This window comes from Glycine soja, chromosome 4 (assembly GCF_004193775.1).
Source record: "Glycine soja cultivar W05 chromosome 4, ASM419377v2, whole genome shotgun sequence".
NCBI lineage: Eukaryota > Viridiplantae > Streptophyta > Magnoliopsida > Fabales > Fabaceae > Glycine > Glycine soja.
The window spans coordinates 37,888,246-37,906,590 of record NC_041005.1 but is presented as its reverse complement, the minus strand read 5'-3'; the positions used below and the strand labels follow the sequence as shown (position 1 = coordinate 37,906,590).

The following is an 18,345-nucleotide window of genomic DNA, read 5'->3' as shown; positions in this document are numbered from 1 at the left end:
ATAGTTTTATATTGGTTCGGCCACACCCTTGTGCCTACATCCAGTACTCAAGCAACCCACTTGAGATTTCCACTATCTTTGTAAAATCCATTACAAAGTCTGAACCACACAGGAATAACCCATCCCTTGTGTTCAAATGCTTTACAACAAGAGACTCACATTCTCTTAGCCAATCTCATTGAATAAGAAGAATGGAAGAAGAATTCTCTCTTCAAGAGAAGAATATTACAATGCAGATCCATGGATGAACTCTTAATGAATTTGCAAGTGTTTGCCCAAGAGTTTCTTTTGAGAGAGCATTTGGCAATGAAGTTCTCTTGGAATCTCTCTCATTGTCTTTTGAGAGGATAAGACATTTTGGACCAGCAAAACTCTCTCTTTTAAAATTCGTGCCCAAGTCACCTATTTATAGGCCTTTGATGGCCATTCACAAATCTAATGAAAAGATGTGACTGTTGGCAGATTTTCTGAAAACTTTCCACTGGTAATCGATTACAATGTTCGTGTAATCGATTACACAGTTATAATTTGAAGGGTTATGACTTTTGAATTTGAATTTCCAATGTTCCGTTGCTAGTAATCGATTACAGACATATGGTAATCGATTACATGTTAATACTTACAAATTCAAAACCTTTTTCAACAACTATTTCTCAACCCTGTCTTCTGGTAATCAATTACACTTCCTGGTAATCGATTACCAGAGCCTTGCATGTCTTGAAAACACTTTGTTTTAAGGCAAGGCTTGGTCTTTATTGAATCTTGAAACAAGGCTTTGTTTGTTGAAGCACTCTTGAATTATTCTTGAAGCAAATGCTTATCATTTGAAGCAGCCTTGTTTGATTCTTCGTTGACATTATCAAAATCATGTATACATACATTCACAGACCTATCAGCGGCTCTCACACTATGACACATCACACAGTGACACTTCTATTAACATCCTCGTTGGTCAGAACCCTCCACATGTTAGAATCAAATCTGGCACAGCTCAACTACTCTCAAGATCATTGACTATCCCCACAAATCAACACGAGACTTTTTTAGCGTGTTTTATCTTCACTCACATGCTTTATGTGAAACTTCCTAGAAGGTTACCCGTACCTTAACTACTCCAAGTCAAGCACACTTAACTGTGGAGTTCTTAAGTGACAGGCTACTGAAAAGTAGATGCATCTTGTTGGTATAGGTTGTACCGATTAATTCATTTAAGACATCTTCAATTATATAGTCTCATACCTGCACAACCTCTGGATCCTTCTCATTCTGATGTAATTCATCTGCGGTGTTACAATAACCCTATTGTATTATTCTTATTATCTTTTAAATTTTAAAATTATCAATGTATATGCTTTTTCCAGTTTCTTTTATCTCATTGTTATGAAGTCTTACACATGCTTGAGATTGATTTATCATGAACATAACAATAGGTATAAATCAAGGGGGAGTATTCCATTAACATATTTGAGGAGCATCTGTTAAGAGGGAGTTATTAATTATTTTTAAATCTTTATGCTCTTAAGAGTATGAAAACGTAAATTTTTCTTTAAAAGTTTGTCATCATAAAAAGGGAGAGAATGTTGAAGCAAAACCCTTTATGAACCAAGATATTTTAATGACAACATACTTTTAAGAAACAAATTTTAAGTCCTTTAGACTTGTGCTAGTAATGGTTTGCCTTGAATGCTTGAGTTTAGGTATGACTTATTTTAGAAGCATGAAGAAGATGTGAAGCATTGGCCTACAATGAAGGTTTTCGGAGCTTGGGACCTATCCAAATTTAGAAAACAAGATACAGGAAGCAAAAGAGCAATCATGTTCTCTATGTCAAAATGCAGATATCAAAAGTTGTATATGACTAAAAACATGATTTTGGAGGTAGCTTTAGTCAACGAGTAGATATAAAAAACAACATATGACTAAGGGTTCATTAGAAGATGCAATGCAGAACAAAAAACCAAATATAGATGAGTCTACATAGTTCGAAAGAACACACAAGAGGCAACAAAGGAAGATACCATGTAGTAGGGTATTGAGGAACTACATTTGAAGCAACAAGCTCTCCAGAAGACACGAATGATGCTAGAGAAGAGAGCTTGTCATCATCTACAAGTCTTAATCAAAGCTAGACAATTATAAGATATGAGAAGTGTTCCTAAGAAAGTTGTAGTTATCTAAAGAAAGGATAAGATTCACAATATGCAAAAGACTCGCTTCTCTAGGGTAGCAAACTCATGACTAAGTTGAATAAAGGAGAAGTCATTAGCCATTAACACAATAAGCACCAACAAGCTACAAAATCAATTTTTAAATGAGCAAGTTGTCATCTAGCTAAAGAAGAAGGAAAAGCCAATTATTTGATAGAGACAAAACAGATCAGATCTCCTTGCCTTTCAAGCCTCTCAAGAAATCATCAATGATCATCTACAAGCTCTATATAAGGAACAACAATTGTTGAAACTCATTGCTAGGAAGGAAAATAGGATACAAAGAGGATAAGATCAAGAAGTTGAGTTGTATAGAAATATCTTTAGATTTTGACTAGTTTTCCTTTGCCCAAACACTCTAAGACTTAAAGTCAAGTCTATTAAATCGCAGAGTGTTTGTAAATACCTTCTTTAGAGAAGTATTACTGATGAAAGCTTCTCAAAGGTGTCTTAGGAACATGTCCTTAAACAAAACCCTTTGGGATAGAGAAACCTTAGAAGAACAATTAGTAGGATTGTTGTTTCTGAAGGTTGAGAGAACACAATATGTGTTGTATGAGTCAAGTAGCAATTGTTAATTTAGGGTTGAAGCTTAAAGAGACTTTTTTTTTTAAAGAATACTTAAGTAAAGTCTCTAGAGGCTTAAAGAATGAGGACAAGTTTACTGAGACTTAGAGAATATTGGGATGAAGTTTGAATAGGCTTTTCAAAAGAATACTTGAATGAATCCTGTGACTTTTTGAAAAATACTTGGATGAGCCTAAACTTAGAATGAGAAAGGTTGTGAAGGCTTGAGGAGAAAAAATATTTATCATTGGTATTTATATTAGTGGAAATCCTATAAATATAAGAAAAGAGACATAATCTAAAAATATGAATGAATCAATATAAATTTCTTAGTGTGCTATTTTTCCTATGCTTCTTGTGCACGTGTTTACTTCTATCTTTATGAAAATCAATTATCTTGATCTGTTAGTAAAACAAGTCAAATCCCTCTCTCAAGGGAAAAAAAAAGGTTTCATTGAAAATGATTCGTTTGCTTTCCCGGCGTAGCAACAATAATAACATTCATTAATACGAAAAATCAAAAAGCAATAATAGTAGCAGTAATAATATAGATTGGGGTTGGGGGCAGATCTCGCGATATAATGTCGGCGCGGGCGAGACGACGGTGCCAAACGAAATCACTCACCAAAGGAAAAAGAGGGTACGGCCTCTTTTTGGAAAGCCCTCAATCAAGGGTCGCCACGTATCCCTGCCGAACATCTGGCATGTGGGCCCCACGCATCTGCCTCGGCATTTATTGGCTCGTTTTAATGAGGCGCACCCAATAAAATAAAAACAAACCCTCTCTCTCACAGCTCCCCCAACACACACACCCCCATAACCCTCTCTTTCTCTCTTTAATCTTAAACCCCGTTACGACGTCGTACGGCTTGGGCTCTTTCTCCCTCTACCCGAACCGAACAACAATCGTGAAAAAAAAAAAACAGAATACCTTCATTCTCTCTCTCTCTTACTTTCTCTATTGCAACGCGTTTTATTCTCTCTCTTATAATATATTTCTCCACTCGCGCTCTCTTACTCGCCGGCGATTGTTTCAGATCAATCGCCGACGCCGTCCAATTCACTCGCTCTCCGTGGCGTTCAGTTACATTCAAAACGCGAGGATCTCGCCGTTTCGGGTAATGTGCCTCGGAATTCTGGAACTGGGAACCTCGCGGCGGGTTTGGATCTGGAATTGGGGGAGGGGGAGTTGGATTGAATTAAGACATTAGGGTTTGTGGCGCGGAGGGGGTGCATTTATGAAGGAGGCGGTGTTGTTAGGAGAGAAGAAGAGTGAGAGGAAGAGAGGAGGGAGGGTGGTTTGGGAAGGGTTGATGATGATGGGATTAAAGGAAGAAAGTAATAATAACTGTAAGTTAAAGAATTCGGTTGTGGTCTCGTCGGCGAGGTCTTCGAAGATGAAGCTGTGGATGATACGCGCCACCACATCGGTGTTACTGTGGACCTGCGTCGTTCAGTTAACGACGCTGGGGGATATGTGGGGCCCGCGGGTCCTGAAAGGGTGGCCGTCGTGTTTCACGCACGACGAATCCGCCGCGCTCATTGAGTTGCCGTCCGCCACCACGCCCAGAGTTCTCCCACCCAAGAGTCAGTGATATTTCTTTTTATCCACAAATGTTTATAGTTATTATTGTTAGTTTTTGGTATCGGGGATTCGAATCCGTGACCTCTCTCCCTTTCCTTTCTCCCTTCACCATTAGACCGGCCTTATATCTCAAGAGGCAGTGATAATTGATAATCGTTTGTTTGTGGTTCGTCGTTTTGATCGCTTTGTTTACGTGGTTTTCTTGTGGTTGTTGTTGTTGTTGTTGGCAGGGGTTTATAAGAACAACGGTTACTTGATGGTGTCGTGCAATGGAGGACTCAACCAAATGAGGGCTGCGGTGAGTGGTTGTTGGTTGGCACATGCGTTTTATTTTATTTTATTTTTGCTGATTTGGTGATGGTTTTTTGTTTTTTTTGCAGATATGTGACATGGTGGCGATTGCTAGGTATTTAAACGTGACGCTTATAGTGCCTGAATTGGATAAAGCGTCTTTTTGGGCTGACCCCAGGTTAGTTTCTAATTCCGTTTTGGTGTATGTTGTTATAGCAAAATGTTGTGGGGGGTGTAGTGTAGTAGGTTTAAGGTGTGTTTGTGTTTGTTTCTCTTATCACTTTTTGGTTTTAAAGTCTGTTTTCTAGAACAATTTCTGGTCCAAAATATTTTGAAAGTTGTTTCCATTTGAGAAACCAAAAATTAAAACAGTTGGAGGATTTTTTCTCTTCTCAATATCTGTACCGTGTACCACTCTCCATCAGTTTTTCTACCCATGTTTATTTTCAAGTAAGGCTCTCTTCTCAATGAATGTTTATTACTTGTGTATCAGTGAGTTCCAAGACATCTTTGATGTGGATCATTTTATTACATCCTTGAGGGATGAAGTGCGGATATTGAAAGAGTTGCCTCCTAGACTCAAGACGAGAGTGGACAATGGTTTACTTTACACCATGCCACCGATTAGTTGGTCTGACATATCATACTATAAGAACCAGGTCAGTTTTTATAATTCTTGGTTCTACAAGTTGAAAAGTTTGAACATGCTTTATCGTATCTAGATTTCATAATAGTATGCATTCTGGTTATGTTGTTTCTGGTTTGCTGATTAAAAAGTATATGGCATTATTATTCTTTCAGATTCTACCTTTGATACAAAAGTACAAAGTTGTTCATTTAAATCGAACGGATGCCCGGCTGGCCAATAATGACCAACCTTTGGAGATTCAGCGGCTGCGTTGCAGAGTCAATTTTAGTGCTCTTAGATTTACTTCTCAGATTGAGGAGTTAGGCAAAAGGGTGATCAAGCTTCTCAGGCAAAATGGCCCATTTTTGGTACTTCATCTGAGGTATGAGATGGACATGCTGGCATTTTCTGGCTGTACACAAGGTTGCAACAGTGATGAAGTGGAAGAATTGACAAGGATGAGGTGAGTGTTTTGCCTAGTTCACCTGTTTCTTCGTTTTCAAAATTTTCAATTATTGTGGTGTTTGAAAGGAGATTTTGACATGAATCTTTCTGAAATTTCAATTTCCTGTGCTTTGGCAGATATGCTTATCCTTGGTGGAAAGAAAAAATAATTAACTCTGATTTGAAAAGAAAAGATGGTTTGTGTCCTTTAACACCTGAGGAGACTGCCCTTACACTTAGGGCCCTTGACATCGGTCAAAGCATTCAAATCTACATTGCAGCTGGGGAAATATATGGTGGGGACAAGAGAATGGCAAGTCTTGCGAAGAACTATCCAAAATTGGTAACTAACTTGATCCTTAAGAAAATCTGCAAATTGTGATGCTTGTTGCCGTTTAATTTCCTCTTACTGTTTGCCTTCATGCTTTGTTGAAACAGGTCAGAAAGGAAACACTGTTGGAACCATCTGATCTTCAGTTCTTCCAAAATCATTCCTCTCAGATGGCGGCTTTGGATTACCTTGTCTCATTAGAGAGTGATATCTTTGTTCCTACATACGATGGAAATATGGCCAAAGTAGTCGAGGGTCATCGCAGGTAATGCTTTTGTCTAATAGAAATGTTATTTGTGATTTACTCTCCCTGCTCCCTCATACACTCTGATTAAAAATTCTTTGAATATTAATTTGTTTCTACCAGTAAACTTGTTTTGGTATGCATCTTTTGGCTAATAGAAGATTTTTTTTGTGCACAACAAATCTAGAACACTTTCCTAATTAAACAAATTTTTATCCACTTCTGATGGATGATCGGGCTGTTTTTGATAAGAGATGAGGTGCCAACTTAGAAATTGCAGTTTCTACCATAGTTTGATTTAAACACAATTCTACTTTGATTTTTTTCCCTCCATTGTTATGAATTTTAAGTACTTAAGCACCTATTGAGTTGACATGTGTCATCCAATTCTGCTACAGATATCTTGGGTTCAAGAAGACGATTTTATTGAACAGAAAGCTCCTAGTTGATTTGATAGATCGATACCATGATGGAATATTGAACTGGGACGAATTCTCTTCGGCTGTGAAGGAAGTTCATGCTGATCGCATGGGTGGTGCAACTAAGAGATTGGTGATCCCTGACAGGCCCAAAGAAGAGGATTATTTCTATGCCAATCCAGAGGAATGTTTTGAACTATCAGATGTTATGTTGAGTAGTACGTGAGTGATGCATTTGGAAATAAGAGAATTTACTTGTGCCCTCTCCTAGTGCGTGCACTTGGTCTTCTACCACAGATACTTAAGATAGGTCTCTACGCAGTTTAGCAAAGATGATGACAGCTTTTTTGTATCACAGAGGCAGTCATATAGTGACAGTTAGAATGGGGAAGGGGGAATGGGCTTTTCATGAAAGCTCGAGAAGGTAGCCGACGGATACTTTATATATAAAATATGCAAATAATCCATCATCACCACATTCATGTATAGAAGCCACACCCTGCCATTACAGGATGAGAGCAGATCAAACTGCATTGTACACGGAGGGGTTCATATACAAATTTGGATTCTGGAACTGCAGTTCGTGGAAGCTTTGTTCCTTTGGTACCTTTCATTTTTTCCTTCTCGACAAATATAAATATATATCATAAATTGTTTTTTTTTTACCACACCTTTTTATTTAACACGACCATTGTGATTTTGAGGATTGAGTCACTGTAAAATTTGTTTGTTCCTGATTATTGCCTCCAAAATTCTTAGCTTTTGGTCATTATTAAAGAGAATGGTAGGTTGGACTTCTCTTTCCTTTGTGTTTTCTCTAATTTATATTTATTTATACCTGACAGAGTGCTATCTTATCCATCGATCATTATATGGCTCTTAATTCGTGACTATAATTCATGATACAATAATATGATGATAGTACATCAACTTAATTGCTTAAACAATGCCATTTTATCATCAACCACCAAAAAAGTGCTGAACCAATAAACCCATTTGAACAGTGAACTCTTGTCCTCATGTGAGATCGTCTTTCTAACAAATGGTTTTGGATGGAACTTGACTTGTTTTATTGGTTGGGGTGCTTATCTTATAATTAGGCAAATTGGAGTTGTTATAAGTTAAGTCTTTGTTCCGGAGTAAGACAGGTGACAAACACAACAATCAGAGCTAGTCAAAAGTGGTCCACTTTGTTCTTAGGCTTATTATTTCATTAATACGTAGGAAAATGAAATGATGTATGATCTGAGTTCCTGTGGTCGTTGACGGAAAGAATATCCATCGTTAATCCCTTTCAAAGTCTAGCAGGAATCAAGTTGATGATTGGTTTATTTTAAATTATGAGATTCCGGTTTTATATTCTATATACGGCATGTATACTGCATCCTCATGTGTCATACAGTTCTTTGTCTCGTGATTACGTGCGTGTGTAGAAAGTATTAACATGACGCAAAAACTAAAATTTATGGCTTCTGTTGAGACGTGGTAATTCACCTCAGAATGTGATTTGTTTGGATGAGCATTATTAAAATTGATTTTAAGTGATGTGATTTGTTAAGGATTTTATTATAAAATCAAGTATAAATTTTTGATTCAATATAAAATTAATTTAAAATTATTTTAAATCAGAATCAATTTCTGTGTGGAATAAAAAATGTGAGAATTATGTAAAATTACATTAATTGGTATTTAATGTAATTTTGAAGAATTCAATGCGTAATTAAACATGCTTGAACTTGTTCCATAAAGATCCAAATGTAACAGGAAACTAAGAATCTTTATTCTAGCAATCTATTTGGGTAGTTATTTTTATTATTAATTTATACCTTATTTGATTAAAGATGTTTAAAAATGAGTTTTTTTTATTAATTTAAATTTTTTTTCCTGTTTGATTTTCTAACTTATAATATCTTTCATTTTTCCTGCAATATTTTAATATTTTTATTATACTATTTAATTAATTTAAGTATAGGTAAAACATGTTTTTGATTTCTTTACATTTTTAAATTTTGGTTTTAATCTTCTAATTTTTTTTTGGTTTTGAGAAAATATTGTTAGAAGAAAAAATGATATTTTTAAATTAGGAGGAAAAAGTAGGTTCAAAAAAATATTTGGAAGACTAAAACTCATTTTAATTTTTTTAAAGGATCTAAAATCATATTTTATCCTTAAATATATTTTTGGTTTTTAAAAATTACATTTTTCAGTTTTTATAAAATGTAAAAGTATGTGATTATTTATTCAGGGACTGTATTCAATTAAGATTTTAAAAGATTTTTTTTATAAAAAAATTTGTAATATTCAATCAAGATTTTTAAATAATAAAATAAGTTTTGTGATATTTAATTAAGATTATAATCATTTTTTAAGGAATACAACATAAGATTTATTGAAATTCGATTAAGATTTTTTAGATTTTAAATGATATTCAAAAGTATATAAATTTTTATTTTTTTAAGATAAATTTTATAAGATTTTATAGTAAAAAATATAAATAACACACCTACCAAATAATCCCACTTAAATCGTTGAGATTTGTCTAGACTTTTTTGTTTCTTTTTTCCTCTTAATTGCTAGATTTTTTTATCTCGCATAATCTCTTCTCTTAAAATGAGAAGACATGGTTGATTTATTGAAGAAGTAATTATAATCAATCGTGAAGTAGGTGATAAGTCTACAAAGAATGAGTGAATAAGACGCTGATGTGAACGGCAGTGCAGAAATTACACATTTTGTTGACTTGTAATTGTGCAGGTCCTGTATTTTTTACAGGTTTAAGGGGATGGAGGTTGCAGGTTTAACGCTTTATATATATATATATATATATATATATATATATATATATATATATATATATATATATATATATTTCGATATATGGTTGCAGGTTTAACGCTGGTGTATGCAATACCAGTCACGGAATTATTTTCTTGGGATGCTCTGATAAGGAATTAAGAAATTTAGGCTGCACACGAATGTAAATGGACGGGAATTAGTGTAGTTGTCAATACCCTCTTGTAATTGGATGGAGCAAGACTTTGGTGCAGTATCATGTATGTGTCACCAGCCATATGTAACTTCTTGCACTCCCCAATTGATACATCTTGTCATAGACTTCAACAGATAATTATACATAATTTTATCATTGATAAAAATATATCCTTGATAAGGACTTTGAAATTTAATCAGAAAAAATATTTATTTATTTTAATAAAAAAAATTATTTTTTTATATTTATTTACGAAAAATATTTCATCAATAAGTTAAAAGAAATTAATTTAATTTAAAAAATAATTAATCATAATAAAATTAAATATGAAATTTATATAAGTAAATGACTTAATATATTTTTGAAAATAATTCAAATTAAAAGGAAATATATTATAATGTAAATATATTTGGAAATTAAATTTTAAAAATAATTTAATATAAAATAAATTAAAATATCAAGTATCAATTCAAATAATTAACATTGATATAATTTATTTTTTCTTCCTTTCCAACCGAGATGACTTTTTTAATAACATTTTTTATTGTTAAATATTCTTAGATGATGTGTAAAGCTTAAAAAGTCAATTAAATAAAAAAATTATATTATAATTAAACAACTTCATTCAATTTTTGTGTGTGAACCACAAAAAAGGAACTAATCACTTAATCAAAACAAAATACAAAGACATTCCTGTTTAGATAACCCCCAATAATAACATTTGTGTATAACATATGTGTATATAAAAATATATTTAAATATTTGTTGGCATATTTATTAGCATATAATTATTAAAATTTTAACTAAATAATTAATAATATATTAGAAAATAAAAATAATATAAAAATTACTATTATAAATTATGAATTTAATATCCGTGTAAGGCTCAGGTCACATAAAACTTGGTGATTGTTAAAAATTGTGAGTCTTTCTTTTTTTTTTTTTACAGAAAAAAACCACTAGTGTCATAAAATTATTGATAAAAGAACTGGCAGTTGTTTACAATAATAATCAATTTTCCTATTGGGATAAAATTACTTTATTAACGAAGTTTTAAAAAAATATTATGACAATATTCATAATTATTTTAAAACTAGTGTCAAATATTAATCCTTTACCCCTTTTATTGATAATGAGTTATTGACAGACTGAGGCCCCATAAGATTTATTCGTTGCATTGTTTACAAATACTTGCAATATTTTTCAACCTCTACTGAATAACAAACGAAAATGTACTCAGGGGATTATGGGTTGGATTTGAATACACACTGACGTGCTGTAATCTCTAGAAAAATTAAGGACATTTTTTAGACTTGAAACCAAGCAAATAAGGACATGAGCTCAAATTAGAATGGAAATAGGGAATTATGGTTGTTAATTTACAGCAATAAACTTATCATAGAAATTATGTCTGCGTTGAAAAGATGGTTTCCCTTCAGAATAGGGAGGAGAAAAGTAATTCCGAATGAGACTGAGTGAGATGTGGACATATTTATTTAGAGTTGGAAATCCTTCCATATGTGGGGTAGATTTTTTTGGCTGAAAAGCTGCATAATATTAATGTACAAATAAAACAAAACAGGCGTGCAAAGCAGAAAACGAGTTGTTTAAATACAATGTGCTATATGAATACCAACTCTTATTTATGTAAGGAACGGTTAATGCTAGAACACACCCATTTTTACAAATATTTTGTCACTTTTTCTTTTCGACATAACAATGGAACTCTGATTAGAACCATTTTTCTCATTGTGTGAAGGTGTGGACATTGTGCAAAAAATTGGTGAGTTGTATGCTTCATCTTTTTCAGTAGTAGTAGTATTAATAGTGGACCACTGCATCAAGGAATCTCCTAGAATTTCAATACCAAATTTGTCAAATGCCAAAGTGGTAGACAAGACAATATGAAACCGGCATTTATTACCGCCGAATAAGTAGATTAAGTAGTAAGAGGTAAATTTGTATAGTAGTACTATATCATATTATCATATGTTATGTTATTTCACTTGTCTCGATCTAGGTCATAAAAATCCTAGGAATATAACCGTGTTAAAACCACCCAGTAAGAAATAAAATAATCATCTTTTATAATTTTATCTACAACGAGGGTATATACTAAATAGAGTGGGTCAAACCTGTCTCCTCCAAATGCTAGCTTATCTTCTTTGAGTTGTTGAAGGATTGTTTTCGTCAAATCAAGCAAAGTTTGGAGACAGAAAGCAACTAGCCTCCAACAAAATCCAAGTAAATAAGCCAATCCCTTCACATAATTTATTCCCTCACGTTGCAAGAATCCAGAAGATCGTTGGTACTTGCGAGTATAATATGAAGGAGATCCCAAGAAAATCCTCATGAATTTTTCCACTTATTTTATTTAAATAATAGTTTGAACGATCCAAGAACCCACCTAGGAAAAAGGGGCCAGTTGTATCTTGAACATTGTTGTTATTGGACTTGTCATTGGTTACTTATGGTGATAGTATAGTAACATTGGGATAATTAATTGCTTTTGCACGAAATAAGGATCAGCAACAGTGTTCCTCTTAATTAGCAATGTTTGACAAGTGCCATTATGTAGTTAATTAATTAACCTCTACTGAATTGCTACCACGTGTTGTGTAAAGAACTTTAGCTTAAAGCCGTTGATTCTTGCTTAGAACTCGTCCTAATGTGCAAGGCAAGTGACAATCTTTGTTACCAACGAGGCCACTAATTAGTGCCATGTCCTTCGCTAGAAACTTGGAAAGTTCTTTGGCTTTTGGTGATGACTTTGTGACATTTTAACTCTGGGATTTGGACTATCGACAATTGCAGCCGCTTTGTCAATGTAATTAGGTTCGGTTTTTTTTTTCTTTTGTCTGTGCGCTTTTGATTAATTAATAAATCAATTGTTTCAACAGTTTTACTTTTATTTTCAAACCAATAACAAACTTTTTACATTTTTGTTTTGGTGAATCACAGAAAGAACAAGACCTAATAGTTTCTAGGAAAAAAAACTTGCGTTACATAATCTAAAAACATTTAAAATACAACCTGGAGTAAATTCAGGCACCTGATATGGAGTTCAAGATTCCACCGTCTGATTCGCTTCCCTCCAAACATGATTCCATATGATTTCTCCCTTTTAATCATGCACCATCAGAATTCCTCTCATAATATCGTAACAAGGATGCAAACCATGGTTATTGAAATCGTGATTTAACTTGTAAAATGTATGCTTTTACGAGCCTACTACTTTTCTTACTGAGTCGACTCGCACACAAACTCAAACTCGAGCAAACTTGGGTTGACTCAGATAGAATCGTGAGTCTGGTCCCGAGTCACCAAGTTTGGTGAGGCCCCATATTTTAACCAAAACGATAGCTTTATGGGTCGTTTTTAGCCCACAACCCACTTAACCCGATTAGGTTTCCCCCTCCCTGGCAATCTTGAGTCTCGACTGCGCCTTCTTCCTCTGCGTGTGTGGGTCAATCTCCTTCTTCCTGTGTGTTATGTGGGTCGAGCTCCTCTGTTCGATTTGTGTTGGTGAGCAAGTGAAGGCTGAAGCTTGCTCCTATGATTTAGTCATTTTTATTTGGTTTGCTCCTCTGCTCGATTTGCATCACCTATTCCATTTGGTTTGCTCCTCTCAGTCTTGAACACGAGCTCCAAATTGAAGGTAAGCACTAGGCTCTGTTGCTTCCTATTCTGCTTTAGTGTCCAATTATTCTCCATTTACTCTCTAATTCTATTTTGGCCTATTATAGTATTATGTGTGTGAAATTTTAACGATGTAATACTTTGATTTTGGGGACTGAACTACTCTCTTTTTGTTTATCTTCTGCTTGAACTTTGACGTCCGTTTCCAATGTCTAGGAGTGGCGCAGGAACTAGAACTGAATAAAATTCATCTGATCCCAATGCAAATGCCTCTTTAGCTGCTAGAGCTAGAAGTATAAATGCTCCGAAAAATAGGCCAGATATTGGGTGGAAGCACGGGACAGATGCTCAAGGCAATGGGAAAAAAAAATTAAATGTAACTATTGCTTAAAGATTGTGAGTGGAGGCATTTTTAGATTCAAGCATCATCTTGTTAAGACTAGAGAGGATTTTGAACCTTTGCTTTAGTGCCAGAAGAAGTTAAAATTATCATGTTGAAAGTTACTGCAGAGGCTAAAGAGACATTTATGAAGAAAAGAAGACTGAATATTATTGTAGAAGATATACAAACTGAGGGGGTGGAGACAAATAGCACTCAAAGTGGAATACATGGGATGCTTGCATACAAAGGGAGTTCAAGCAAATTTAAATCAATTGTACAAAAAAGGTGACAAAGGAAAAGTTTATGATCAATGTGCTGAATTTTGGTACACAAGTGTCATTCCATTTAATGTTATCATAAATCCAACTTTTGCAAAATTTTGCGAGATGGTTGGGATTATGGGGTTGGCTATAAACCTTCATCTTATCAGGATATAAGAGAGACGCTTTTGAAAAGAGGAGTAGGGAAAACTGATTTAATGTTTCAAGAATTTAGGGATGAAGAGAATTGGTTGTACAATTATGTCGGTTGGGTGGACAAATAAAAAAAAGGCATTAAATTTATAACTTTTTGGTGAACACTCCAAAATAGACTATATTTCTTTATTCATTGGATACCTCAAACATCTCAAAAATAATTGAGAAAGTGTTGAAGATGTCGGATGATGTAGTGGAATTTGTTGGAGAAAAGAATGTAGTCCAGGTGGTTACTATAATGCTACAATTTTCTAAGCAATTGGAGAGAATCATTGATGTATAGAAATGATAACATTTGTATTGGACCCCATGCATTACATTGATTTGATATTTGAAGATTTTGAGAAACATTTGAAGGTTCATCATGGTACTATAAAGAAGGGAAAAAGGATCACTACTTACATTGGTAGAACAATGTTGATTAGCATGATGAAGAAGTTTACACAAGGAAGAGACTTGATTAGGCCAAGTATGATTAGATTTGCCACGACTTATTTGACTTTAGCTTGTCTTCATGAATTAAAAGCATCATTGGTAAGCATGTTTAGCTCTAAAGAGTAGAGAATAAGCAAGTTTAGAACTTCACAAGAGGGGAAAAGAGTAGAGACAAGCTTTGGATAGTTGATTTTGGAAGAAAGTAACCATATGCCTCAAAGTTGCTACCCCTTTTATGGTGGTCCTTCAATTGGTGTTTCATATATGAAGAGATGGATAGTGCAAAAGAGGAGATAAAATGCAACTTTAATAACATCAAGAAAAGGTAAAATTTCAAAACTTTCTCACACTTAAAAGTTACTTATATATTTGTATAGCTATTTCTAATATAGCATATTCGGTAATTTGTGTAACTATGAGCCTGTTTGGAAAATTATTGATGAGATGCAGGATCATCGGCTTCATAGGCCTTTGCGTGCTACTTCATATTATCTTAATCCCCATTTGCACTATGAACCTAGTTTTAGACATGATGACCTTGAGGTGAAAGAGGGGTTGCTTATATGTATGACAAGATTGGTCAAGGAAGTTGCAACTTCTTGAGTTTCATTTTGTTGGAGGTCTTTTCTCTATGGAAGATGCAAAGGACTCTAGGAAGGCTATACAACCTAGAGAATGGTGGGAGATGTTTGGGGATGGAACTCCAGAGTTGTAGCTATTCTCGATGTGAGCGTAATTAGTAATTGGAGCTCATTTGAAATGGTAATTCTTATTCAAGTTTATGACTTTATTTGTGTTATTAATTTTGTTTAGATAATAATTAAAATTTTATTTTTAATTATAGGTTCATACAAAGAGAAGAAACTGCTTGCATCAATAGAAAATGAATGGCTTAGTTTATGTAATGTATAACTTGAAGTTGAAAAAGAAACAAATTAGAAAAACTATTGCTCTTCCATTTGATGAGGTTCTGTATGATGATGAATGGATAACTGAAGAGGGATATGACTATGAGGTTGAGCCTCCTCAAGGTGAAGGTGATGGTGGCAATGTTGAATTGGTGGGGGATGTTGGAGGATGTTTAGTGGTCCAACTCAAGATGCTTTTGATTTAGAAAATTTAGTTTTGTTGGAACCTAATGTTGATGATGCACAATCTGAGGAAGACCTTGATGGTGGTGGTGATGATGATGACGATGATCTTGGACATTTTGTCATTAGAGGATTGAGCATGGACATTTGAAGACATTTATGCTTTTTTAGTTATTTAAATGTTATAATTTTAAGAATTTATGTTTTCTAATTGCATGAACTTATTACTTTGTTTGCAACTTGGTGTAGTTTTTTTTATTAAGCATTTAAAAGAAAGAACAAATCTTTACAAGAGATGGTCAGGACCATGCTCAATGATAATTCAATCCCTAACCACTTTTGGACCGAAGTAGTGAATATTACATGTTATCTTCAAAATAGGATTTACATAAGACCTATTCTTAAAAAGACTCCTTATGAATTGTGGAAGGGATGAAATTCCAAATATCATACTTCCATTCATTTAGAATGTTTCATTCTCAACACTAAGGATTTCTTGGGAAAGTTTGACTCGAGAAGTGATAATGGAACATTTCTTGGATACTCTAAAAATCTAAGGCATTTAGAGTTTAAAACTCAAAAACCTTAGCAGTTGAATAAGCTATTCATGTTAAGTTTAACGAAAATAAGCCTAATAAAGATCTAATCAAAGCTAGATGAGTCCTTTATAGATCTTAGACTGGACGATGACACAATAGAAAAAGGTTCATCTAGTCAAAACCTAGAAATTGAAGCGTCCACCCAACAAGAAGCCCAAGAAGAGGTAAGGTGATAAACATCAAATTTACCAAATTTCATATGTATTTTGTGACGTTTATTTGACATTTTAATTAACTTTAGGCCTTGTTTTGAATTAAGTTAGCTTTAAATTTAGTTTTTATTTTGTTTTAGGTAGAATTGTATGTTTTAGTTATTTTTAATCAATTTTTGATAGTTTTTCAGCAAAAACAAGTCATTATGGCAAGAGCTCCAGAGGGGTCCAAAATCAGCATAAAATGCTAGAAGGAGAAATTGTGAAAATTAAAGATAAAAGCTAGGAAAATCAAGAGTAAGATATCTTTCAAGGATAAATCAACTAAAGAAGAAGATAATTACTTGAATTAATTAGACATATTATTTGTTTGTAATTTCTTGAGATTATCTTTTTAATTAAACCCAGTTACAATTCTATAAATAGGAGACTAGACATTCATTGTAACAGTATAAAAGTCTCGAATAGTTCTTAAAATTATATTTTAGACTTTCACTTACTAGATGCCTCCATTATTCCATTAGACACTCTAGACTTCATTGTATTATTTTTATGAGCGCAATTCCTTCCACTTAGGAGAGGAAAGGATGAACCTTGTTTCACTTTAATTCTGTCAATTCAATACTTCATTTTGAGTTCTTTATTTGTTTCCATACTTAGTGCTTTTATTTGATTGACCATCTTATAGATGACTTCAGGAATCGACTTGCGCTTTGGCGAGCCTTGTTGAAACCCGAACACGAATCAAGTACATAATTGGGATTATCTCTAGGGATAGAATAATCTTGGTTAAGCCTCACTAATTCTCAACTATTAATGTTGATTGCTTGTGTCGGTATGTCCAATGGATTGGGTATCGGGAAAGTAGTTTAGAATTTGCAATCATGCGGGAGCTAGGGTAGAATACATTAGTGAATTGGGGATGGGCAAGAGAGATGAATATAGAATTGTGAAGTTACACTGGATCAAGCAAATTCCAAGTCCAAACTTAAACATTCATTCATCAAGATCAATGTCACCATCCAAGTCTAGTATTTCTATCTTTACTTAATTATTTTATTGTCATTTAAATTTTATTGCAATTTATTTTATGTTATTTATTTTGTGACAATCACAAAACAAAAATACAAAAACCTAGTTCATAGTTATATAATTACATGAAACCCCTCCTTTAATCCTTTGGGAGACGACCTGGATGATAGTTCAGTTACTACATTATGATTAGGTTACACTTGACATAAATTGAATCTAACGTAAAATAAAATCCTAACATAAGAGAACCCACTGGACACATCATGAGAAGAAGTCACTTAGAATGTCAAATCATTGGTGACGCAATAGATCATTTCTTAGATCACAAGGGTACACTACATTTATTTCAGAAGTAGAACCCAAACATATTGATGATGCAATGCAAGATGATAACTGGGTAAAAGCTATGCAAGAGGAACTTGATCAGTTTCAAAAGAATGATGTTTGGAAGTTAGTAGAGCTACCAAAAAGGAAGAAAGTTGTTGGAGCAAAATGGGTCTTCCACAACAAACTGGATGAAAATGGTAAGGTTATGAGAAACAAGGCAAGGTTAGTTGCTAAAGGGTATTCACAACAAGAAGGTATAGATTACAAAGAAACCTTCAAGATTTGGGAGTGAAACTCTTCCTCACTATGTTTTTAAACTCAACAAAGCCTTATATGGACTAAAACAACCTCCTAGAGCTTGGTATGAAAAACTGAGTTCATTTCTCTTGAAAAATGGTTTTGAACGAGGAAAAGTTGACACAACTCTCTTTCACAAAAATTATGATTCTCAATTTTTATTGGCACAAATATATGTGGATGACATTATTTTCGGTGCTACTAATGAAA

General features: G+C 33.9%; 1 protein-coding gene and 1 long non-coding RNA gene across 2 annotated transcripts; both read left to right on the top strand.

Moving 5' to 3' along the window:
• Window positions 1-3,549: 3,549 nt before the first annotated feature.
• LOC114409646 (rhamnogalacturonan I rhamnosyltransferase 1-like) lies at window positions 3,550-7,521 on the top strand. Its single transcript, XM_028373170.1, has 8 exons — window positions 3,550-4,361; window positions 4,590-4,657; window positions 4,740-4,828; window positions 5,144-5,309; window positions 5,452-5,741; window positions 5,861-6,065; window positions 6,161-6,318; window positions 6,696-7,521. Exons 1-8 carry the CDS (start codon window positions 4,013-4,015, stop codon window positions 6,940-6,942), a joined length of 1,572 nt encoding a protein of 523 aa, XP_028228971.1. The 5' UTR covers window positions 3,550-4,012; the 3' UTR covers window positions 6,943-7,521.
• A 6,041-nt stretch (window positions 7,522-13,562) lies between these two features.
• LOC114409645 lies at window positions 13,563-16,030 on the top strand. Its single transcript, XR_003666159.1, has 3 exons — window positions 13,563-14,962; window positions 15,088-15,399; window positions 15,482-16,030. It is a non-coding gene; the product is annotated as an uncharacterized LOC114409645 (long non-coding RNA).
• Window positions 16,031-18,345: the final 2,315 nt, after the last annotated feature.